The sequence below is a fragment of the Aptenodytes forsteri genome, unplaced genomic scaffold (assembly GCF_000699145.1).
Source record: "Aptenodytes forsteri isolate BGI_AS27 unplaced genomic scaffold, ASM69914v1 Scaffold150, whole genome shotgun sequence".
Classification (NCBI taxonomy): Eukaryota; Metazoa; Chordata; class Aves; order Sphenisciformes; family Spheniscidae; genus Aptenodytes; species Aptenodytes forsteri.
This window is the reverse complement of record NW_008795693.1, coordinates 913,074-939,414: the sequence shown is the minus strand read 5'-3', so window position 1 is coordinate 939,414 and position 26,341 is coordinate 913,074. Positions and strand designations below refer to the sequence as shown.

Below are 26,341 nucleotides of genomic sequence, written 5' to 3'. Positions count from 1 at the left end.
AATGTTCAGTTGGGACTTCTTGCGGTTTCTAGTGCTAGGCATGTTGAAGCATCTGTTGCCCTGTGAAAATGCAGAATCAGCTGGATAGAATAGCTTTTATATCATCAAGTTTGGTGGCCAGATTTATGTCTCTGTTCTGCAGCTGAAAGATTTATCTCTCTGCTTTTCCTAGAATGGCCCCTCTTGGGTCAAAATATTTTCTTCTCAACTGCTTTAAATTATGTACAAAATCATAGCAAAATATTTTTAAAAACTCTCAAACCGTAAATCTTACTTACATACCAAGCTACCACTTGTCTTTCATGCAATGCCATAGAAGCATCAGTGCAGTTACGGTTATATCAAGAGTTTAAAACTGATTAATAAAATGTGTGTCTTTTCTTTTTACTGCTAGAGCTTCTTACTATTTCAAAGTTTCTTAAAATTCTTTGTGAAGGGACAAGGGTTGGGATGGTCCCACACATAGTTTGGGGTGATACTGTTGTTTGTTCAGTTACAAGTTAGCTCTGAATTTTTCTGTGGATCATATTTAAACAATCTTGTAATGCGATAGGCATTCTGAGCCCACACGATATCATCACCAGCAGGTGTATCAGAATCTGGCTTGCTTAAATCAGAGTGTGTGTCTAGTCAGTGTTGGATGATGGAAACTAGTTTGTAGTCAGGGCATTCCAGTGATTGGATCCATGTGTTCTTTTTCCAGTCCTTTTTATTTACTTCCAAAAATAATTTCTACAATCACTCACTGTTTCGCCAACCAAGACATTTTGTATACAAATTAGGTCAGAGTTGCAACAGTACAAGCATTCTATAAAACAATAAAAGATCCTGATGTGTAATGTTTCATAAAAAGGAGAAAGAAGCAAGAGAGTATATGAGCTTTCTTCACACAGTTTATATCATATGCTATACAATTTTTTATTTATATATGCTAAACCACCATGGGACAAGCCTTAAAACCAATCGTTATTCCAGACATAATCCTATTGCTAATAGAATATGCATATCACCTGTAGCTACGATGTTTGAGCAGAAAGAAAATTGCTTTAAGGAGGATTTTGTTAAATAGCAAACCTGGAAAATTGTTAGGTTTTCAAGTTTCCATTTTTCCTTTTCTATGGCAAAATGATAGCAGTGAGAGTAAAAGGAAAAATCTGTTGCCGTAAGACAAATGTTTCTTGTAATGTTTATGAAAATATTGGGAAGAGTGGTTTGGCTTTTGAAACACAAACTATGCACTTTTTTTTTAACATCTCAATCACTTATTGACTAGATCCAGTGAGGGGTTTTCTGTTAAGGCACAGTTAGAGCTGTTTAGATCTGTCTACCAATCGTCCAGACTTTCTCCAGTAGGTGTGGAAGCCAACTACAACACAGATACCTGCAGTTATTCAGGGAAAACCTGTTCCAGGTAACTCAAGAAGGTGCTGTTTGCTTTTAGTGTGCAAGTCCAAGAAAGTCTTTCCATGGCAATTTTTAAGTTGTTCTTCCCTATTTGTGTTCTTGGTTGTGCTTCTGAGCTGAGATCACTCAGCTTTTTTCCAAGCTCTTTCTCAGTCATGCAGAAAGTATGTGTCTCTCGTATGTCCACTCTTCTCCCCAGACATCCATCTTGGGAGAAGGAAGAAAATATGGCTCGTTCTCCTGGTCTCTGTGTCCCAACACAGTAGTCCTTGAAGAGTATCAAGTCCCGCTCAGCTATTCAATAAATGGGCAAAACTTGTTGCTTGAAAGGCAGTAGTTCCCAGAAGGCACCAAAGTGGCCTTCAGCATCCAGTTTAGAAGTTACATGGTATTTTTCCCTCAAGCCCACAAAATCCAGCTGGGCTTCTAGTGTTAGCTTAAGAATTTTTACCTGGCTGTATCACCATTTTGGAACACCTTGGTAGTTGCTAGGTTCTTTACTAGTCAAGATAAAGCTGCAGTAATTGCAACATTACAGTATTTTGTTATTTAACAAAGATGCACTATGTGCACTTTCCAAGGTTGCATTAAGCCCAGTCCCTTTTTCTCTACCATCCATGGCAAGTGTGTGTGGGCTGTCCTTAACAGAACAGACATGGGTATGTGTGGCTCTCCGAGTATGCTCTTGTAGAGTCTTTAATCTGTTTTTGGAGACAGTAGAGTGAGATTTCCTTCTTGGTCAAAGTAGTGATTCAGACAACTGAGATACATAGTCAGTGTCATCAAGTGGGTTGCGAATGTTGGTAGATACTGGAGGGACAGAGGAGCACAAATTAACAGTATAGTTTCTGGCTTACAGAAGGAGGATCAGTTTCGGGAGCAGTAAACCTGCAGTAAATTTAGGCCTAGTTTGGTCTGTGAATAAAAGAAAGGTGGCATTTGCCAGATGACTTAGCAAGTACTTCCATAGATACACATTTCTGTTACAAAGATTAATAGGGAAGGGTTGATAAATACAAAACCAGCGTCTGACCTGTAAGTAGAGGACAGGCAAGGCAAAGGAGTGGAGCTCACATTGGAAGTTTATCTGAGAACCTTCTTGTCTTTGAATGCTTGATGAATTTTTGGTGGTGGTGGCTTTTGTTTCCTTGGGCCTCCATTAATATTTTCCATGAATTCATATTCAGTGCAACCTAACCCAAAGAAAATACTGGACTCATGCATGAGGAAACTCAAACTCAATTTACACATCCACTCTTACAGTATCCACAGACCTTTTGCAAGTAAGGTGACTGTCAAATGCTACTCATTGAAAATTTCAAGCATTAGCCTTGTAGGATTCTTTTCCACGCAATTTTGACACATAACCTCCCCATGATGATGATGTTATGCTCTAAACATACTCTGAAATCTTATCTAAAGCCCTCAAATTTTAATAAAGATGTTGAACTTTCACAGAAAGAAAACACATTCAGCACATTCCTCAGATATTTTCTCTGCAATATTGGAAGTATTTTTCAAACAGCATGTGAGCCATGACATGAATTTAATGGAAAATTGTTTTTTGCATCTTACGTGGTCTCATCAATACGGGAACAGAAGTGACACTGTTTGTCAGACTTAGGTCCTTTTGGCCCAATTTATTCATCTGTAGCTCAGTTGATGGTATTGATTATAGTCAGAGAACACTTATTAACATCTTTAAAAATTATGTATTTGTTGCATAACAGAAGCTGACCTAATAATTTCTTCTAGTTAAAAATGCTATGTAGGTGAAGCACAAGTGCTAAGACTAGGAAATAATTCTGTTATGCTCAGAGGGGGGCTCCTGTAACAAAGTTTGGATGGGAAATTACTTTAGATAATGTTTAAGGCTTGATTTCTTTATAAAAGAAGCAGCCAGCCATAACAAATTATTTTCAAGTTCTATTGTTTTGGTATATATAATTGCAAGAAAGAAACAGTGTTCTTTGTGTTTTTTCCATTTATGTTTAGCCTTATAGGTTTACTGAGGTTGGCATTAAAGAACTACTTTTAACAATTTTTATGACTTGTTCTTGAACTAGACACTTCTTATATACATTGTAGTGTGGCTGGCTTTAAACAAGCTTTTCATCTTCTTTATGGTGTTTGTGAAGTATACTGCACTTAGCTGACAGTGTAATAAAAGCATTTTTATGTGTGTATTTGACCAAACTTGCATTATTGCAGTTGTGCACTAGCTATTTGCTAGCTTTTTCTTTAGCTGTAGCAGCGTGTTCATCCATACATCTATCTAATGTTCCTCAGAAGATTCAACTACATGAGAATTCATAGAGCTGAAAAAGATAAGCTAAGCTCCTCTTAGTAAAAGCAGTAATGTATCTTTGAGGAATTCGACTATACCAAACTAACATCCTTCACTCATCGGGTACTTGGGGAAGGGTGATTGGCGATCTCTCTAATTTCAAGTGGCAACACAGGTTTCCTTACTTTCTGCCTTGATTGTCAAGATTTCCTAGACTTACCTTCTAAACCACCAGTCCACCTATTTTTTGTCCTCAAGTAAAATGACTTTTCTGTCTGGAGAGACAGGAGTGAATGTGGAAGCTGCAAAATGCCATTAAATAACCACAAAAGTCATGGCTTGCGCTTGTGAAATGTTGGGGAAATTCAGATGCTGCCTGTCTCCCAGATGATTCAAGTTCTCCGTAGCTACTGAATTTTGGAGACTTTGTAGTCGGATTAATCGAAGTCCCTACTTCAATTTTTTTTTTTTTTTTTTTTTTTTTTTTTTTTTTTTTTTTTTTTTTTTTTTTTTTTTTTTTTTTTTTTTTTTTTTTTTTTTTTTTTTTTTTTTTTTTTTTTTTTTTTTTTTTTTTTTTTTTTTTTTTTTTTTTTTTTTTTTTTTTTTTTTTTTTTTTTGGTAAGATAGTGTCCTGAAGAATCAAGATACAGTATTAAATGCTCACACGTCTTTAGTTATTTAAAATGCAGTGCAGAAGAATGTGGGGGTTTTTTCCAAGTGCCTATTTGCCAGTTGCCCCAAATAGACATGGAGAAGAATGCAGCATTAGTTAGCTGTCCTCCATGTAATTCCTCCTCTGTAAACCAAAGCCTGATGAGTCTGTTTCACTGAACAGAGTTTCCCGTGTTCAGCTCAATATTGGGCATTCTGGTTCTATAAGAATTAGGGGGGTTGAGGGGTGGGATTCAACTTCAGCCAATTGCAGTCAGTTCCTAACCACTGGCAGGCAGTTTCTTCATCAGGAGAGCGGCTCCATCTTAATATGGAGCAACACCATAACTTTGGGCAAAAGTTTTGCAAAGGAGCTCTAAAATTTTGGTTTATCCATTCCTGAACGTTTGGCCTGGTGCTCTTTTCTGGGTATAAGTGTAATTTTTCAAATTCCCTGAAGTTTGGTGACCAAAATTGAAGTCTGCAAAATCACTAATTACCATTAACATTCTTGCCCGTTTACTATGCCTAACTTTATCTCGATCGGCCTCACTGGCTTTAGTCATGCGCTGTATCCAGTGAACCTTTAATGTAAAATGCAGAAATAATCCATAGTAGTAGGAAGCAAGACCAGGGCACCTTTATTTCCCACCCTCCATCCCCTCTGTCTTATAGAGACTGTTTGCCACAAAGCTGCAGCTCATCCTGGTTAACGTGCTCTATGTCCAGCGCAGTTACTGCCAAGTTTCTCCATAGGCAGGATGCAGGTTCACCAAGAATGGGTGGAGAGTGTCCAAATGTTATGTGGCACAGTGGTTAAAGCATTCTTCTGAAAGGTGGGAACTGAATGTTTGTGTTTTATAACCTAAGACCCTCCTGAGCGCTTTTTAAAAGGGAGGTTCTATTCATGTCCTACTCTTTGTAAAACTCATTTATTCTCAGAGTTTTCACTCAGCGTAGCAAACGACGCATCTAAATGAGTGCCTTTCCTCTGAACTCTGCTTTGAGCAGTATGAAGCTACTATTGGTTTAATGAAATCTCCCACAACAAATGTATTTTAAGGGTTTGTTAATCCTCTGGATTAAAGGAAAGATTATTATTATTTTAGGCCTTTTTGAAATACTAGAAAACCACCAGGCCGTTCTGTATATTCGATATCTTCAGCTATGGGGAGTATCAGGACAGACAGAGCAGTTTAGGCCTTTGAAATATTAGAAAACCACCAGGCCGTTCTGTATATTCGATATCTTCAGCTATGGGGAGTATCAGGACAGACAGAGCAGTGAAGTGATGCATGTGAAGACTGAGGATGCCATGTGTGGGCAGCTCCCATTACCCTCTGCCTCAGCTAAGCCTGGTTCTGTCTAGTGTTGTCAGTACCTTTCAAATATAAAAATTCAACAGATTTTCCTACATGGTTTTGGTTTTATTATTATTATTTTTCCGGAAAAAGGAAATATAGCTAAGTTCCAACAAGCTACAGAAAATATTATGCAACCCAGTGAAACCCAAGTCACTTGTAATAAATTTTTTTGTATTTTTAAAAGCAGTGTAAACAGTAATGAAGTCTTGGCTTGCCAACCGGCATGTTGCAATTATTGGAAGCCGAGGTGTTACAGATCTTCAAAAGTACATCTGTGAAGTCCAGTAGACATAAATAGAGTACAGTATGATCTCATATCATCATGCAAGCAAACTTTCAATTCTGATCCTTCCCTCAGAAGTCCTTAAACAAGAATTTGAGAGGACAATCAAAGAAAAGAGAGAGAGTTTATTCCCTACACATACCGATTGGAGTATTTAACCATAATTTAAGGTCTGAAGAAATCAATGGAAAAACAAGATCATGCTATGGCTCAAGCTTAACAACACACGTAGTGTCATACTGTGCATTGCTGAGTGTTGGGCTCTCTAGTTCCCTTTTACCAAAAACATCAAATGTCTACCAGACTGGTATTTCTGCTGTGACATTGATCTGCAGTTCTTGTCCCTTTATTTCTCTGAGTGCAGTATTGCTATACCTCTTCTGATCTGTCTTTTTAATCTCCTGTTGTCACTATAAATACTCATTATAAATATTCTGTGCTGAGAAATTAGGTCATATGACAATCACATTTTTTTTTGTTACTGACAATTTACAACACCGACAAAACATATCCTTTACTGTGCCTATTTTTCAACTTTGCTAGATTTCACAAGGAGCATCCCTAAACGATTTACAGAAAAAGAAGAGGCGTGCCCCTCTTCCACCAACTGCATCTGCTCCACCCACTCCTGCCATGCCAAACAGGACAGAAGAGAGGGAAGACAAGAGGAAGAGCACAATGGGTGAGAGCTGTTCTTTTTTCCTGTGTAATCCCGTGCACGTGCTTTCAGTGCTCACTGTTTGAAGTTTCCTTAATTCCGTTATGCTGTGAGTTTGGGAACTTTTGTAACTTGGGGAGAAAAACGCATTTCTCTGCAGAATGAAAGTCTGGAAATAAGTGTTTATATATTACCTCTTTTTTTAATGCCACCATTCAGAGTACCACAGGGTAGTAAAAGGTAGATAACACTCATCGGATGATCTGAATATTTGATACGAGCTGGATATCCAAAAGCACTAGCCCTGGGCCTATCCTGCATCTTTAAGGTCATGGTGGTTTTGCTAGTAAACAGAAATACGGAAATAGAAAATGGAAATGCTGGTAAATGGAGACAGGCCAGGCAATACTGAATGCATCTGAAGCCGTGGGGTTCTGCTGGAACTGAAGTACAGTCAGGCTGGTTCAGTATCTCCTCATGTTCCTGAAGCCTGAAGACATTTTCTTTTCCTGTGGTCCTCCAACAGTTTGACATCAACTGACCATATTCAGTGAAGTTTTTCTTTTGAATTTGGTCCTCAGTTTTATTATAAATCAATCTCTGCTGAGTCTTTAGCTAATCAGTAGAAGCAAAGAACGGGTGCTCTCAGAGGAATGCCATACATAGCTGGAGACAACAAGAGAAACTCTAGTCTTCGGCTGTGTGTGACACCACATTTACTCTCATACAGGAAGACTGAAAAATGTTCTCCCAGACCTCTGTCGTTATCTGACTGCTGGCTCACTCAGATCGGTGGGAGCTTTGCCTGAGTGAGGACCCCCAGATTAGGCTTTTAGCAAACAAAGTGATTTTATGATGGGTAAAGATATGAGATAATAACCCCACATATTGGAACTCGTTTTTCAGTACATTAAGAGAATCATTCTTCAAGTGCTGTAATGCACTCAGTGCACTTCAGTTCGTGCCTTTGACCTCATGTTTCATAAAGTGCCTAAGACATACAGATATGACATCCTGTCATACATAATTGCTTACATTACAAATGCCTCACAGTTTAGAAAGAAATCTCTTGGCTTTGTTCCAACATTTATTTTCAGTAAATGCTTCACATTTAATGCCTCAGCATTTATGTAGCAGCAGGAGTCCATTATCTTGTGACATGTTCGACTCCATTGACATCTCTTATTTAAACCCTCTGAGGGGAACGTTATCGCTGTGCCATATAACACAGGAGTTTTCAGCAAATGGGCTTACTTTTAACCATTGCAGATGTCACAGTCTGTTGCTCCTCGTGCTTTGCCCTACTGCTGGTCACTTATTGATGACATTTGGTGCTTTAACTTTTTATAAGTGTTTATTTTATTTTGTATCAGTGCTTGGAACGTTACAGATGAAATAAAGCACAGCAGAGCCACTTCTAGTCCGTTCAGTACTGTGTACATAAGTGCTTGCTGGCCAGACTCTGCTGATGTAGGATTCAGTAGTATCGTTTACTTTAATGGAGCCTTATTAATTTACACCGACAAAGAACTCGTCCCACAGTAGCCCTATCTTCAGTGCTTTTCATTTTCTGCTACTTTCTTGAATGAATGCGTTCATTAACAAGAAAAAATGTTACAGCAAGGGAAGGTTGGTAAAACAGCCTCTCTTCGGGGCCCTTGCAAGAAAACGATGAGAAAGCACAGATGGCTCTGAAAGCAAGAGAGAAAAGCTGTGAAAAAAGCAAGACTGTAGTGAGGGGAAAAATGTGCTGCAAGAAATAGGCAGCTGCACAATGGAAAAGGATTAAAGCTACCTATGCATCTCCCGTTAGCCACATGAACCTATCAAAAATATTCTCAAACTGACAAATTCATTTCAGTATTCAATACTGAATCACTTATTCTGACCCCAAAGTATTGTGCCCAGTTTTCTCAAAGCAGTAAACAAGGGTCTGCACATTTGCCAGCATTAAATTGTGTCTTGAATCTCTGGAAGCTGGTGACTCCTAAGTAGAACATCATAATCTTTTTTCCTCCCTCTCGGTGCTGCTTCCCTTCTCAGCAGCACCAGAGCATGAGCCTAAGAGTATAGGAATGGTCAGAATGGATCAGACCAGAGGTCTGTCTCTGCCAGCATCTGTCTTCAGCAATGACTACAGCAGATGCTTAAGGCAGGGTATGAGAGCAGAATGAGCAGGTAGTCATGGTTCCTCAGCGCACTTTCAGCCTGTAAGGACTTTCCAAATTGCAATTAGCTCTAGGTCTGTACACTACAAACTGGCAGCAGCTTTTTAACATTGCAAGTGGTTAATAGAGTATAGTGCAAAGGTGCATGTATTTATTTAGTTATTGCACATAGTATTGAAATAAGCCGCCAGCCAAAGTTACGAGCATTTCCTTTGATAGCTTAAAACACTGTTTTGCAAAAAAGAACTTAATCATCTGCTTCTCCACAATGTCAAAATAATAAAAAACCTACTCAGAAAAAGAAAATACCTACTTCAAAATACTGACCTGAGGCATTTTCCTTTCTCTCAGAGAGTCAGGAAAATAGTCACATAAAGTATCCTAGAGGTCAACAAATTTAGGCAGTTTGACACTTAAGAAGATAAAAATAAAACACATTTTTCACATTTCCTTACATAGCTTTTTTCCATTTTTTTTTTATTAAACCTTTTTTTTCTCCTTCCTTATGTCTGCCAAAACTGGTGATTTTAACTGTTAGCTGTGATGTACGCATATGTGCTGGGCCCAATTCTGGTCCCATTGCTGTTGGTTTAAGAGAGACCTAGCTTTTCCTTTCTCCCTTAATTATTTTGGGGTAAATAAGAGCAGACTTAGATCCAGAGGGACTTTGGATGTGGGTAAGGGAAAATCAATGTGTGTTTCAAAAATAACAATAAACAGAGCGATCATTATCTTGACAATGAAGTAACTAGTCAATTGATCCCCCTGTAGGTGATGGACGGCAGGTGCCACAAAAGCCTCCTAGAGGCACCACTCGTGGTCCACCCCAGTTAGTGATACCCCCACCCCCACCTTACCCTCCTCCTGACAGAGACATTGTGGATCCAACAGTCTGTTACAGAGAAGCAGATGTTACGGCACCAACAGAGCTGGTACCTAAACGTATGTTTGAAAATACATGTATTTGCATTTCCACTCTTTTGATGGTTACTCTCAGGGTTAGCTTTTCCAGACTTTCCTCTCTGCTCTCTAGACATGCATGTCTGTTTTTTCCCTTTTTTCCAGCCTGTTGTCTTTTAAAATGCCCAATGCAGTGTAACTAATTAATATAAACGAAGCACTTGTTTGGAGACAGTTTTGTGGATGACACCTGGCCATTGTATGGAAGCATTTAAAAACAACCATCAAACTATGTGACTTTGTGCAGCTGGAAGCAAAAATCTGTTGTCTTCTATTAATTCTCCATGTTTGTTTTTCTGTACTAACGTTTTTTCTGTCTCTCCAGAGACAAATTCCTTTGAGAGTCAATAGATCTATCAGTCTAGGTTGAAAACTACAGGGTGTCTCCCTTAGGAAAATTAAATCATTTACAGGAGCTGTATATTGTTAAAGGCCTTCCCGTCCTAATGTGTACATCTTCCTTGCCATCTCTGGGTAGTCCTTTGTGTGCTTTTCCCCTTGGGGCATAACAGTTATCAGACAAAGAAATACGATATTTTCCACATCCTTGTGTATTTGTGAAAGCATGTTTTCATGCTACTTTTTCGTGCTTATCCATCGACTGTCTTTAAATCTTTGTACACAATCCAAGTCTTTGATCATGTATTACGTTCTCTGTGGGCTTGCCCTGCACACCCATGTAGATCCTGTAAAGGCAGCAAAGCTCTGAACGTTACGGCATCTCATGGACACACTTCCTTTGAAGGTTAGGAGGGTGTCTCCTAACCATGGGATAGAGAAATGTCTCTATTAGCTGCTAATTTGACAAAAGATCTTTTTCCAGGACATTTTCTTTACCAAAATTATTCTGCAGGTAGCAGTTACTCTGATGTTGGTGTGTTTGCTGTTGGATACCAGCTAAATCTAAAGCATTATTTTTCAAACCTGTGCTGAGGAGATACAGATTGACAAGTTTTGTTGGGGGGAGAGAAGGAAATTAAAGAGATCCGTACTAACAGAAAACCTGAATCTTATTGAGGGTTAACCCTAATTGATTTTTACCAGCATATGCACAGAAATCATATCATACTTAAAATCTTTTTTTGCTAGATACCATCAGCTTGCCTACAATGTTTTCTTTATTAAAAATCTGTAGTGGCCTTCTTTGCATTAATATTTCTGCTTCATTTGAGTTTCTACCAGTGTTCTTTTGCAATGCTTTCCTGATCTAACTTGGTGATCAAATACCCTTTAATCAATGCAGCTCTGATTTTATCAGCCTGATCATTTGCTCTTAAACAAACACAATATCCCAGCCAAAAGGATTTGATTAAGCTCGTACATGGAAACATAACATGAGCTTTTATTACCCTCAGTTTATTGAGAGCAAGAGAGTAGTGCTTAGTGGGTACTTATTTTAGACTTAAAGCATCAGTGTTGGAGAGGGACAAGTTTAGCTTTGTAATTATGCTGCGCTCTATCTAGGTAAAGATACGTGTATAGATTTACACAAGAGAAGTGTGTATAGATGTACTCATGAGAGAAAGCAGCACGTATGACAGATGCTAATTTTATTGCCTAATGCCATTCTGAAAGGTGCGTAGATACTGTAGTGATTGGGCGGTGTAAGAACAGAGTTTTGCAATGATGTTTTTTATTGCCTGAGAATGCCTCAAGCAGTGCAAATAGGACTTTGGCGGTAGATTCAAAGAACAAAATTTTCAGTCTTCCTAACTCTAACCTCAGTAAATGTGTTTTCTCATAGAACAAGGTGGGAAGGAGGATAAGCTACTGATGCCAGCTATTGATGAAAGGCATATTTGTTCTGAAATCAAAACAGCTTTCTCTGATGAGGATTGTGGTCTTCCTTTGCTGAGTGGGTGACTGTCAGCAGCAGTTTGTCTTTCACAAGATGAGATTCCCATTCAGAAATTAAAATTCTGTGATTGTGTGGAGTTTAAATTCTTGTTCCTTACGATCTGCCACTGTCTGTGGGGCACCGTGCCTCACCCCTCATTCCTTCCCAGCAAACACACAGTTGTCCCATTGTGCTTTGGGGAACCCATGTTGAGGAATTTTCATTTCATAGAGGATGGTGGTAATCGCTCTTGATGGAGTTTTCCAAACTTATGTGGAGTGTAAGTCATTCATGAATAGGGCCTTTAGTAAGATACTCGGGCTTTTCTGACTCTAATGGTAAGAATCTCTTCCACAAACAAGAGTTACAATTGTTCCTCACAGTTTTTGCTCTTTAATCTTTTTATTCTCATGACATGACCTTTCCTCTTAACTTTTGGTCTGGTAGACCCTTAGCTGCATGTTGTGTGCATGTCTAAAATGATACGTTTACGGGATCCTTTCTCCTTCCTTATCTTACTAATCAGATTGTTCATGGCCTGTGATTCTAAGATTGACAGCACTTTGGGAATGCAGAAATGGAGATTGTCACCTCAGTTGCATGGCGTTTGGTTATATCACATAGCTTGTGAAGTTCCCAATAAATGAGTCAACAGTAAGCTCTGTGCTACTTACTTCAGGTAAAGAATGCACATGTTGAAACATTGCTGCACCTAGATGAGCAACTAAAACATGCTGCCTTTAAATGTTTTCAACTAGCTCATTAGAATAGATGCAATATTCCTGTGAACCTCCATGATTAGCCCTTTATTTGGCTTGTTATGAACTATCATTAAGAAATGCCGTAAGAAATTAAAAGCTGTTTGAAAAAGAATAAACAATTCACATTATTGTAGAGTGAGATCCTGAAGTTAAATTCTTCACTCTGACACTGGATAAAGTACTAGTGAACTCAGGGTTCGCACTGGCTAAGGGCTTGACAACTGATTGATTTTTAAATTTTGGAAAGCGTTCTGTCCGTAAAGAAGTGAAACCATGATTTGAGAGTGTCTTTGTTTTTAACTATAGATCAAAATAATCAATCATCACTTAACCAGAAAGTTTGAAAGAGATGAAGGGGTGGGTATAAGCATTTCCAAGTTATTTTGTGTAGATGACGTGTATACTACTAGTTGATGGATAATACCAGGTTAATTTTAAGGAACAAGGAGAACAAAAAGGAGCCTTGTCCCCATATCTAATTTTTAATGTTTTTTCATTATATCATTGATATATTAACAGGTAATACAAGCCACTTGACAAAAGCTGTCACAGTTTCACAAGCAATTTGGTCATATTTCTTCAGTCACCTTAGATATATATCTAGTCTTTCACAGTCATTGGGGATAGTCTCTAAGGGTTGGACTTTGTTAACTTGAAGCAAAAATAGTAGAGAAACTCACAGAGAGGAAACTACATTTTCTTACATGTGGTTCTAAATTAATTGAGAACTGCAGGCTGCTGAGTAGGGATTTTTGCTGGCCTGTCATAGTGCCCTGCCTCAGAAGGCATCTGTCAAGTGACCCAGCCTTTTCTTTCTTAGAGATGGTCTTTAAAGCAAGAAAACTTGCAAGTGTGACTTAGGAGTCTTATACTGCCATCGCTGCTCTTACTCATCCAGCCTGATCTGAGGCTAAAGAATAAAGTTGAATCTCCAACATCATCTATCTTGTACCTTCTGGAGAATAAAATTCAGGCCAAGTAAAGCAGAATTTGTAGACATGCTGCCTGTCAGTAGGTGTCGTGCTGTTGGGATTGAATTAGCTTATACATGAACCCAGGGAGTTAGTCTCAGAGCATCTGTGGGATTCCGAATTTTAATACATGTGCCCATGCACCTACACCTCCTTTGGGCGTCTGATTCTTTAACGTTACTGAGCATGCTAGCCATTCTGCTCTGACCTACACAATATTTATAATTTTATCCTTTTACTTTTTTCCTCCAACAGTTTACTGTTGTGCATCATTCCCTGCATATACCAAGCGCGTCTGACAGACCTTGCCTCTTCCTATGACCTTCATACCTCTGAACCTCCTGTTGCCTCTGCTACCCTGATTCTTCTGTTGCCTTCCTTCCTCCCTGCTGGAAAAGAACCTTTTTTTCTGGCTGAGATTTTGGCTTCCTTTCTTTTTGAACTCACACATTCTCTTTTAATTACTATTGATTATTTTTGGCCGTGGTTCATACTCATTTGTGAGATGTATGCTCCAGAACTGAATGCTGTGTTATATAAATCTATATATCAGCCTCAGAAAGATTATCCGTACATTTGTCTGTTCTTTTTCAAAAGATTCTCTTTATTTTGAGCCACGGTTTAATTTGATTTGGTGTTTCAAAGAGTGTGTTTTTGGGACGGGGTGTCTTACTTTCAATACTATCTAAAGATTTAATGAAAACTTCCTAAGAACATTTTTTGTTTTTTTCTGTTAGCCTAGGTATAACATTTTACATCCTCTGTTATAGTCTATTTTTCTTTCATTGCATATGTTTTGTTCCTTTGGAACAAAACTAGAACTGGGCATGGCCTAGCCAAGTTGAAGTGCAAGATTCTTTCTGTATCTTGGCTATCAATCAAGCTGCCGAGAAAAAAAGAAAGATCTGTTGGATCTATAAGGGGCCTAAAAGGAATACTAAGAACCAGTACCAAATGCACTAATTCACAGGCTTTATGTCTGCTTTCATCCTGATGCTTAGTGTGAGTAATTTTATCTTGATGCTGGAGACATCCTGTGCAAATCAAGGTGTGTGTTCTATTTCTGTAACAAAAGATGCAAACACTGTTTGCTCAAGATAAATCTTGTTCCACAAGTCTCCTTTTTACAGTTGTACTAGGAATATTCAGTGAGTTATAATTAAAATATCAGCTATAGGATTGTACTTACCGAAAACTTCTTTGCGCTGAAGAAAATTCTTCATGTGAACGGCCCATAAGCCATGTATTTTAATCATTCTGAACTATAAACATAGGTTTTATGAGTTGCAATTGTGCACACACCCAGAACTATTCTGACCTCACATGTACTGTGATTTAAGACATTTATGTTATTTAAATGAGTGAGTTGCAATTCATAACTCTAATTTAAATGATGAAAAATTATTGTTTTACCCTCAAGCAAATAATCGCGTTCGTTTTGAATCCTTTCCAGGTAGGCAAAATGGAGAATAAGAAAGCAAAGCTCCTGCAGATGTGCACACACCCAGAACTATTCTGACCTCACATGTACTGTGATTTAAGACATTTATGTTATTTAAATGAGTGAGTTGCAATTCATAACTCTAATTTAAATGATGAAAAATTATTGTTTTACCCTCAAGCAAATAATCGCGTTCGTTTTGAATCCTTTCCAGGTAGGCAAAATGGAGAATAAGAAAGCAAAGCATTCCTGCAGATAATGTGAAACGTGACTAAAAAGGGTTTTGACGGTTTTTAATACAAATACGACATGCAGTTAATAAGTTTTAAGTGATGCTTCAGAAAGTATACTTAATACCCTAAGGGTCTTTAATAAAAGTGGAGTAGAATTGAACTCTCTGCACTGCCAGGTACTTTGTAATAGCTTCTTAAGACAGGACAATGGTTTAATTGTAAGTCTTCTCTTAAAAAAAAAACTAGTAGGTGTTCACAGTGTGAAGATTAAGAACCTAATTTACCCATTCTCATTACTCTATTTACATCCTATTTGTAACTCCACAGAGTTACATGCCCCATGGAGTTCAGACTAGTATAAAAATGGAATAATGAAGTGGTGAAACAAAGTTTTTTACATTGAGTATGATGTAGAAGTACAGTGTATTGTAAATGCAGTTCTTTGCATTGACACCAGTTTAGCTTAAAGGAGGCTCAAGTTGTCAACAAAATCACATTTTTGATGAAAAAGTTTCCTTGCTTTGAAGGAATACAGCTATGACCCCTCTCCACATAGCTGAGAAGTTTGCTGTTAAAAGCTGTCTCTTTTCAGGTGGTCTGCTCAAACTTTTGAAAGCTCTAAGTAAAAACTCAAAAAGGTCATTACTCATTGTTAATTTACTTTTTTTTAATTAAAATGCAAAATTTGCCTCTCAAAATATGTTTGTGGGAATTAACATTTTCTGTGAAATTCCTATGTAAAATATTTTAATGACCGGTTTAAGCTAGCCAGCTCTGCCTTTCCAAATAAAAAAAAAAATTCCTTGCTTATGCTAGCTCATATCCTTTGTTTCTTACAATTTCCTAAGTGCCAGGTACATATATAGTAGTAAACAGAACTTAAAAAAAAGAAGAAAAATCGCTGCATCTTTACAAGAAATCATCTTAATTATAAGAAATTATACTTACACTATAACATTAGCATGTTTAAAACCTCCCATGACTCTACACAGTGTGGGAAAGAACTTTCAGTGACACTCATTAAATACAAATCTGTTCAGTGGAATTGCATAGATACTCTGTTTCACAACTGTTAATTTATTAATAGTGTGTGTGCAAGGGGGTAAAGTGTTTAAGCAAAGCGTGATTATGGGAACGTGAACTCGCCGGAAGTTTGGTTCACGAGCACCAGCTCAGCGCCGAGGCACAGTCAGGGAATCCCTGCTTGTTTCAGGCTTCGACCCAGGATTTCTAACGTCGCCTCAATTCGGCTTCTGGAAGAGAATGAGAGTTTTTCTGTCGTTTTCAATGAGAGGAAGAAATGTCAGTTTAGCTCAGTTTGATGGAGTCTTAGGTTAGCAGTGATATGAAAGGACATTGGCTCGGTTTTACTCCTTTTATTTTAACCATGGAGACATTAGTAGTGTAATGAGAATGACACGGAGAAGTTGATAACAAATTGACTACTATACTACAATTTTTCACCAAAATGCTCTTACCAGAGTTAGTAAGAAACACATTTAATGTATTCAGGATTTTTCTGCACTACCAAACAGCATTGCTAAAATACTGTCCTTCACGGTAAGATATCTGAGGTGAAAAACAAATAAACAAAAAAACCCCAACCAAAATTGGAAAATATTATTGAGCCCTTTCAGGAGGACAAGTAAATGCATAGATAGCTTATAAATCAAAACAAATTCCAGTGTTACGATTCCAATGTCAGTGATATTCAGTGCTGTTAGGAAATAACGACAGATGTATAATTTATGATTAAACCCCTTCTGATAGATGATGAATGTGCTCAACCCCTACGAAAGCCAGTGAATTAGAAACAGATTAAGCTTCCCGGAGCACAGATTTTTACCAAATGGCCATATAAAACTTTTTTTATGTTGACCACCAGAGGGAGCCGATGTTGTCACATATCTGCAGTAGGTAGCAAGTAAGAATAATGCTAAAGATGAATTTTAAGCTAATAGATACCACATTTATTTATACAAAGATTTTCAGTTCTTTAAGAATGCCATAAAATTAAACCTAGTTTACCGAGTTGTTTTGTTCAGCAACTAAAAAGAAAAATAATTCTTTTTTCTAGATTTTTTTAAAATAGTTTCATCACAAATAGGAAAATGAAGATAAAATCATATTTGCAGGTGATGCCACTGTGATGGCATCTTCCAGACGTAAGCTCAAATTTTTACTCTAGGCATTTTTGCAAAGGGTGGTGCCATGTTGGGTTGGCTATTATATTGCATAGACATTGCCTGTATATTTATGGCAGCTGTGTTCAAGGTGTGGAAATTAGTGCATATAGCTGGTGTATGTGCTTAAGAACAAGTGCGTAGGAGTAGGTCCGGTTTAGTGCCAATATAGAAAGGTGTGCTCTGCTAGAAAGGTTTATCAGCTTGAGTTTTAGCATTTTAAAAGCATGAGCAGATTGTTTTAGTATCCATCCTCTTTCACAGACAAATGACTTCATTACCAGCAATTCAATCATTCAGAGACTAAAATCTAGGATTCAGAGACTCTCCAAATGTCCTTAAATGTCTTTTCTACATGTAATGCTTTCTTTTTTTTTTCCTTAGGATTGAAATCTTTGAGGATTGAAATGAATGTTGTCTTTCTCACTGAGCAGCTGGATTTTTTTCTTTTCCAGTGTCAGGGCTGTAGAATACTAAACTTTGAACTCATTCCATTTTTATCTTTAGAAAATGTGCTGCTGGTTCAGAACCAAAACTTATTCTGGGCAGGTAAAATATGGAGAGAATATTCTAAATATATGAATGGAAAAAGGAAATACTTCTCTTTTTGTTCATTTTTAACTGGAACTATTTAAAGCTGTCCATGGCATCTAGAGTGCTCAAGTAAGTGCCAAGGGAGAGTGAGTGGTAGAGAAATCATCCAGTCCAAATTGTATGATGAATTGCAAAGGCCTATGATGCATTTATTTATTAAACATATGGCCATGCAATCTATCATATGCCCATCATCTGTCCCTGTATTCTGCATTTGTAAAGTAAACGCTGTGGTCATGATTCTCATACACTCATCATTTATGTTTACAGCCACTTTAAGCCCTCTTTATTGTTCCATTCCCATATAAAAGTGCCTCTTTGTGAGAGCTGGGCCGTGTGTGTGTATATAAGACAGCAGTACTGTCTTCCGAACTTGGCTTCCAGTCACTACCATGACTCTCAATATATATTTAGTACATGCAGTAGGCACCATTTAACTTTCCATACTAAAATACATGTTATTTTAGAAGACAGAATGTAACTTATTCCATCCCTCCAAAATTACAGCCATGTTGTGTTCTAATGTCATTGCAAAACTATGAACTCCCTCCTCAAGGACAGTGAGACAAACTTGCTGTCACTGTTTACACACTTCTTGTTCAGATATCTCATGTATAGTATGCAGATAGGCTTCTGTATAGCACCTGTATGGCTAGAGAAGTCCACTGTTCAAATTCATAAGAAGTTGACAGAACAAAAAGTGACATAATTAATTCTTTGTTTATCCAGAAGAGCTTGCACGTAATAAACTCTGCTGATTTTTGCTCAGGTGGAGAAGGGGGAAGGTGATCTCGTATTTTTGTATGCAAGAATCAGCTGCTTCATTCCTTGTTTATTGCATATTCTTCTCTGATGCTTTGACTTCAAGTGGTAAATGACTGTTGAAAGGATCAAGCCCAGTGGCAAGAATGAACTGCTTTAGAAGTTGATAACATACTGAATAGGTATCAACTACTGAGTCCTATAAAGGGAACATCCCTTGAATGTTCCTTGAAATTGAAAGATACTTTTTTTTCCTGATCAGTTCTAATAAGAAAGTTGTACATTTGGGTCACCGGATCTGCTTCATTTTTTCATGCCTTGAGAAAGTTCTGAAGAAGGAGGCTCAGTCCTGGGTAAAGGTTACACCGGTTGGAAAGGAAGTGTTTTGTATTCCCTTACATGTTCACTCTGCTGCCTGCCACAGTATTGGAAATAATACCTGTGATTTTGCAGACTTTGAGGCAGAAGTCAATCCTACTGTAAGGGAGCACAATTCCTTTGAATATAACAAAATATTTTCTGGTTGCGTTAAGTATGGAACTGGACTCCAGTGAATCTAATAGTCTTTCTAGCCTCATTTCCTGATATTTAAGTTTTTAACTGGTTATTTACCTATTTCATAGAGCGTGGAATAAACCTTAGCTTCACATTTCCCATCCTGACTAAACGTAAAGACATTTCTCTTCTAATTCCCTTGCAGCCCAGCTCTGCAATCCAAGTGGTCTGTGGATAAACTGTGAATGTTTATTCTAAGTGAAACCAAATTCCCTGTTTTCCTCTTCCTTAGTCAAAATAAGAGCAGTTTAACTCCGTGAGCCGTACCTTTAATAACTGAGTGGCATCTTAAATGTACTCTGTTCTACTTGAACAGTGGAATATGAAGAAATCGTCACACCCATACAAGTAGAGAGACTTATACTTTATCAGTAACAAGCTGGACTAAACATCTGTGTCCAGCCGAATACATGCACGAACGTGGGGGGGGGTGGGGGGGTGAGAGAACTTTAATCGTGGGTATGAATGTGAAGTTATGCTTGATTTACAGATTAGGTATGGGCCAAATCAAACTGGAAGGTTGGTATTTGAAATGGCATTAAAATTTGTGGTGCAAGATCCTACTGATTCAAATGCAGGCAATGCACAGAGAGCTACAGAAAGCAAACTGTTGAAAATTTTTGTATTCTCTGTTCCAGGTGGGTGATAATACCCATACCAACGTACTTGTCCGTCCTTAGAGATGCTCATACTCAGCTTTTCCTATTACCACTTCTAAGTCAGTAAACACTGACTAAAATGCCTGCCTGCTTTCTTCTAAGAAATTGAGAATTCTGGCCATGCACATTCACTTCTGCGTTTTAGGGCCTGAGGGAGCAAAAGGCTGAGAGCGGAGACAGAGTTTCTTTTGTCAGCTCCTTTTGTGGATTCCATAATTGGTTCCTGGCATGGATAAAAGAATTACTTTCCAACCTACTGTACCATAAGCAAAGGTGGGGTGTAATGGAGGACAAAGACCTAAAACAAAAGAAGACCGAGGAAAGAATGAGAAAGGAGGACTATGACTGACATTTTTTTTTTCTTTTAAGACTATTGTGATTAAAAGGTGAAAGTAAAGTTGCTAAATATATGGTAACCTCCCATAAACAGTGAAGGACTGGTAGGGGAGTATCTACTTACTTGTTAGAGCAAACAAACAAAACAACTAATTTTTTCACTTCAAGCATCTAATGAAAATTATTATTGATACCTGATCTTTAAAGCATGTAGGTTAGCATTTTTCTTCTTTTCTCTCCCATGATTGTTTCTTTCCTCAATTTTTTCACTTGACAAGAAGTTAAAAACTAAAGGGGAAAAAATTTTTTCAGTTTGTAAAAACATGAAAATTAATGGAGAATGTTTTTCAACATTTTCTCCTTAACTGAGTGAAAACATGCAACCAGCTCTATTTATAAGGTGTGTCTATAGGTGTAACAGTAAAGACTTGAATGTAAGAATTTAAGAACACTTATAATTCTTGAATTATAAGAATTTTGAAGGCTTATATAAGAATTATAAAGACTGTAAGAAAAACTAGTCTCCTAGCTTTAAGTTCAAGATAAGAACTTTCTTTACTTGACTTTTACTCGTAAGAGATGGAGCATTTTGGAAGCTAAACAGACTCTTACACTTGACTTGTTATACAGAAAGCCTCACAGTGGACTGCTAAGGTTTTTTGGGTACTACCAGTCTCTCAGACATGTTAAATCAATGCTCGGGAGTGACAGGATTCTTTTTTACCAGGTAAAACTTATCCTGCTTTCTCTCCAAAAAGAGGAAAGAGGTTTTTTTTCCAGAAGAAATCTTATTTCAATTAAACACAACGTATGTGAACATTTTATTGATTATTTATAATTTAAAATTTTTTTTTTTTACTTCTCCGCTTGCCTTCAGAAAATGAGAACAATATGCTGATTAACTGACCAGTCAGTTAAAGTAACTTAGAGGTTTGAGTGTCCAAGTTTTCCAAGTGAAAACATTTGGTTAAAAAAAAAAAAAAAGCACGCATATACTGTAATTTGCTTGTTTGCTCCACTCCCTTGTGGACATGCCCAGCTTCCTCTGTACCTGGCAGCTTTCCTGTTCTGTATTCATCAAGCTAATCAATGGGATTCAGATGTTCCTCAAATAAAATCATTTGTCTTCAGTCTGCTCTTACAAAGGACACAGATTGTACTAAAAAGGCTTTTCTTCACTTTCAGGGTACATTAAATACATGCCACTGTTCATAATACAAGACTTTGGCAATGTATCGATTGCATTTTTTTACACAAAAAATCCTTGCACGGGGAAACTCCTTGCGGTTTTTCCATGGAGTTAAATTAGTGCCTCTAAGAAAATTAGCAGACTGAAAGCAATGGAGACAGAAATCTTTAAACTTACATGCTGTAATGTGAAGAGTAATAACAAACCACCAGCTTGATTCTGTGCTGGTCTGATAGGGGACACTCTTGAGGCGAGAGGAGAGTTTTATAATCTCATGCTGAAATTATGAGCGATCAGGAGAATGAAGATAATGTTTCAGCATTACTGTACAAACTGTACTGTACAAAGTGGAACAATGGCCACTCAAACCTGCTAAAAAATTTTCAGAACACAAACCTTGTGTGGTGTTTTTAGGGAAAAAAAAATTAACTGGTTCTTTGGAGTTTAAAAGAGGAGGTGCTTGTTTTTTAAACATTCTTTTTTAGTTGAGCATAAGGAGAACAAAAGGGGGTAATAATGGATAAAAAAGGGAAAAAACAGATGGAGGACAAAATCCCAGAAGCTTCACCTTCTTGCTTTTCAAATCCAAAATGGATGTTAGGATTTGGGAATGTTTCCTTTTTTTTTTTTTCTTTCTTCTTCTCCCCCCTCAGACCCCATCAAGTAATTCCATAAACATTTCTTTTGGACTTCTGCATTAATGACTCAGTTCTCTGATATCTAAAACCCAGCACACTCTGGGTTGAAGCTTTGCTATTGTTCATAGCATCCTTCCCTCAGGTATCGCTGGTAGATAATAGAGAATGAGCTTTTATGTCAGCACATATATGAAGAAAGTCTCCTTGCTCTGTCCTTCTACCTCTTTATGAAACTTTTGGAACTGAACCGTAGAGTGTTACCCTTCCTGACTAATTTAGGAGAAGTTGGCAGCCAGTTTAAAAGTTACTGGAGGGTTTCATAGATAGACTTACAAACCTGCAACAGTGTGACCTTCTCAACCTAATTTCTTGAGGAACTGAGGCTAAAAAGAAAGAAACTCAAAGATGTTTCCAAATTTCCCGTAGGAAAAATGACCTTTTATGCTGATCCTAATTAAGCCCATTAACTCAGGTGAAAAATTCCCCAAACTAGCTTGTCTGTTTTGAGGGTATGATCATAGTGAACCTTCAAATTCTAGAAATGGCCCTGCTCCAGCAAAGCACTTAAGCATGCTTAATCAGGTACCCCATTATACAGCATGCACGTTATTATTGAATGAACTGTGTAAATGAAAGCCTTAAAATGCTTCACGTGAATAAAAATGCAGACAGATTTTCCCTGTGGGGATTCATCCCATGCAGGAGATACCTGCAGCTTTGCATTTTAATCAGTGAGTGGTCCGATCCTGCTCCCATTGAAGTCAGTGGCAAAACCCAGCTGCTGAAGTGGAAGCAGGTTCTGTTAGTAACAGTGCAAAATATGAAAGGGGAAAATTTATTCCAAGTGGGTGTTCAGGTGATGACCCATTTCTTGCATCAGGCTACTGTTCACCATAGCACCAGAGATGACACTGCCATTAACATTTTACTATCCACAAATCAGTACAGAGCATAACATCCAGTTACCACTCTTGCGTGTTTGCATTTCTTCCTCCTGGTATTTCAAGTTAATAGGGAAGGAGAGCCCCAGGGCAAAGCACGATTGATGAGATAATTGACTTCACAAGAGGACTATGAAAGAGTGGGCCAAATTCAGCTCTGACTTAAGTATTCCCATCTCTGCTTATGTCTGAAATAATCTGATCTAGAGTCCATCTGCTCACATCCAAAGAGGAGTGGTGGCATGACAGCAGAGCTCTTCTGTGAGCACTTTGTTCTCCACCTGTCCAATCTTCCTCTCCTTACTAGGCTCCCAGGGAGAGCTTCAGTGTACACTGCTGAAAAAGATAACCTCATCGCTAGAGCCTGAAGTGGAGTTCATGATACCCCACATTTGATTCTTGCCCCATGCAGTGATTTCTTGGCTATGTCTGTGTTACTGGAAAAGAAGTCTGTCTCTTGCCATCCTTCCATATAACCAATTGCCTTTATGGGCTTCTGCAGCATGTCTGTGGCTCTTTGCTGCTAGCATGGCCCCAGGGTGCCTGGCAGTGTTTTAGGTGGTGAGTGTGCTTGGCGTGCACTGTCCTGGCCTCGCTGCCCTCGATTTGCCCTCATCCCAGCATGGGAGTCTGGTTTTCAGAGTGCCTAGGAAATGTCCTTTGAAAATGGTACAATGCCCCTGTGGAGGGTATCGCACAAGATCTTCAGGGAGATACTTAGCGTATGCTGGTCCTCAGTTTTGTTCTCTGCAAGAATAATTCTTTCTTCACTGGGCAGTTTCAGACGGCAAAACGTCTTAGTGATGAGAAGTGTCCAGGTACTCCAAGCAGTGTCTCTCCAGGTAGATACTTCTATTGACATCGTTGGACGTCTTAAAAGCTATGAGAAATATGATAGCAGAGTAATCGAGTGTGAATGTGCAGTAGAATGTGTAATAACTAAACTCAGAAAAGAAGCATGCTTTTCTAGGTTAAAATATTTCTAGAAATATAATTGCCAAAGTAAACCACCAACCAAAGTATATTGCAAAGCCTGTTGTTGTTTGAACTTTGGAGAGGGAAGAAGGTATTCCATTGATCAGGAGGTCCAAGAGGAGTCAGTTAACGTACATGAAAAGAGGTCAGAGTAGAGTTTTGTGTCTTCATAGCACAGAGGTGTATGAAAATATTTTCATACCTATATTTGGAGCTAGCTGCTGAAAATCTTCTGTGAAGGTATTTATGTTATTGGTGGTTTGGCTGAAGCATGGTTTGGCCAATTAAATTGAGTTATTTTGTGCCGTCCTAATTGTAAGTTAGACAGGTGGTTTGTGCATGAAACATTTAATTTTCTCAGGGCTCTGTCTGACTTCAGATGATACTATAGATACTATCCTATACAAAGATAGAAGGTGATGTAAGGGAAAATGATGGATGCACTGATGGGGAACTGAAGGGTGACATCACAGATCTGAATGGACTGAGGTGCTGTGAGGATGGATAAGAAAAAAAATCTACAGGAGTGATGAAATGCTATTTTGTTAACGACCACTCCAGCCTGGAGTTCACTCTTAGCTTTTGGTATTAAGCAAAACCAGTATTTGTTGCCATTAATGCCTAGTAAGTCTGCATTATTAGGAAGGTACTAAAAGTATTTTTTCTCATTTGTGCAGCAATTCTCAATAGAAGTGCTTATATGCCCAAAGCAAGTATACTTTGTCCCCATCAACAGAAAGCAACTGTTCAAAATGTGTTATTTTTAATGTGTGTAATATCTAATGGCTTCAGTAATAGATAGCTTATTACAGATTGACCTGATTCTCTTCCACATTTCCTAACTTCTAAATCACTTTTAATCAGATATAAATACACAACTGTGAGTGGAATGGTGTCTCTGTGCTATGGAAAGAGCTCTTAAATCCCACAAATGTGTGTGTATGTATATGTATGTGCGTTTGGTCTAGGGTTGGGTTTTTTTGTCCCTTCTTTGCTGAGTTTGCTGGCAGCTGGTCTCTGGGGAAGGAAAGTATAATTACAATGCAAAAGTGTTTTATGTTTTTCTCCTCTGCATTATGCTAGAAATATGAAACTGTAGTAGAGATTTTATAGAATTGTTAACAGACAAACTAAGGAAGAGAATGAATTGATAAAACAGTGCATGAGGGGGAAAGATGGTGAAGTTTAAAAAGAAAAGTTGAGCAAATGGCCTTTTTTCTGTGGTCTTAAAAATCACCTAATAAAACATTGTTTTATTGCATAGATGCACTAATCATTTCTGGTTTTAATCGTTACACCGCATACGCTTTTCAGGCAATTTTATAGAGTGTGTTCTCTAAGGTGGCTCATGAAAATCACCTTCACAGTCCATTTGTTTAGATTCTGCAGTGTGCCTGAATGGAAGCTGACCCCCTCTGTAAAGGATGCGGATTGCCAAAACTATCACTTAAGTCTGATAATTCCCAGCAAAATGTGGAGAGTGGTTTATTTCTTCACCAGGCTCATTGTACTGGGCAGTCTCTGGTTTTAGATCTAGATTTTCCTTTCCCGCAGAGGCCTCCAAAGACCCCCATGATCGATCACAGCATGTTACCAGTGTTACACATGGTGATATATGAAGTGCAAGTCCAAAGATATCTATTATATACTCTTAAATATATTTCTTTGTTATCCTGCTCCTCCAACCTACATTGTCTGCTTGTTCGTAGTCTTTTTGAACTGCATGGATTAGGCACACTGCCCCTCTCCTCACACCTAAGGAAAGGACCTACTAGAGCCGGGAAAGCACCTTGTGAGTCGTTCTAGCTTGCTGTTAACTTCAGATAGTGAACACCAGGAACTGTTGTGAAAGTCTCCCCATCATACTTTATTGTGTATAAAAGGAAATGAACAACTCACTACTGACTCATTTTTAAAAATATATTCTTCTCCAAGTGGCAATGTTCTCCAGTTAATCAAGGAAAGATCTACTTTGACACACGATCCTTTTCCTGTCAAAGAGCATTTTGCTCTTCATGTTGCTTTTGTGACATCTGATCCCTTCGAATAAGGAAGGCTGGTTACTGGCTATGGTGTGGACTCGTCAGAGCCTCAAAACAAGGCTTTTATAAAAGCAAGGAATTAGTAGGTTCAAGAGATTGCCAAAATGCAGAGGATGAAAAGCAGTTTAGCAATAGCAGCAGCATTCAAGGTCACATGGGCTTTGCAGAGGTCAGAGAGACTTTTTCAGTCATTGAAGAAAGGATTGTGGGAAAGAAATGGGGATTATAATAAGTCCAATATGTTAGTTTTCCCCTGTCTGAAAATCTGTATTGAATTAGTTCAGAAATTTTTATAGAATCATAGAATCACAGAATAGTTTGGGTTGGAAGGGACCTCTAAAGGTCATCTAGTCCAACCCCCCTGCAATGAGCACGGACATCTTCAACTTGATCAGGTTGCTCAGAGCCCCGTCCAACCTGACCTTGAAGGTTTCCAGGGATGGGGCATC

General features: G+C 38.2%; 1 protein-coding gene across 1 annotated transcript in view; it reads left to right on the top strand.

Annotated features, from left to right (window-relative positions):
* The window catches only part of COBL (cordon-bleu WH2 repeat protein), a 162,681-nt gene that overhangs the window by 102,054 nt on the left and 34,286 nt on the right, over window positions 1-26,341 (top strand). Inside the window, exons 9-10 of the mRNA XM_009282903.2 lie at window positions 6,533-6,671; window positions 9,587-9,757. Of these exons, the coding sequence (XP_009281178.1) occupies window positions 6,533-6,671; window positions 9,587-9,757 (310 nt within the window). The remainder of the gene's footprint in view (window positions 1-6,532; window positions 6,672-9,586; window positions 9,758-26,341) is intronic.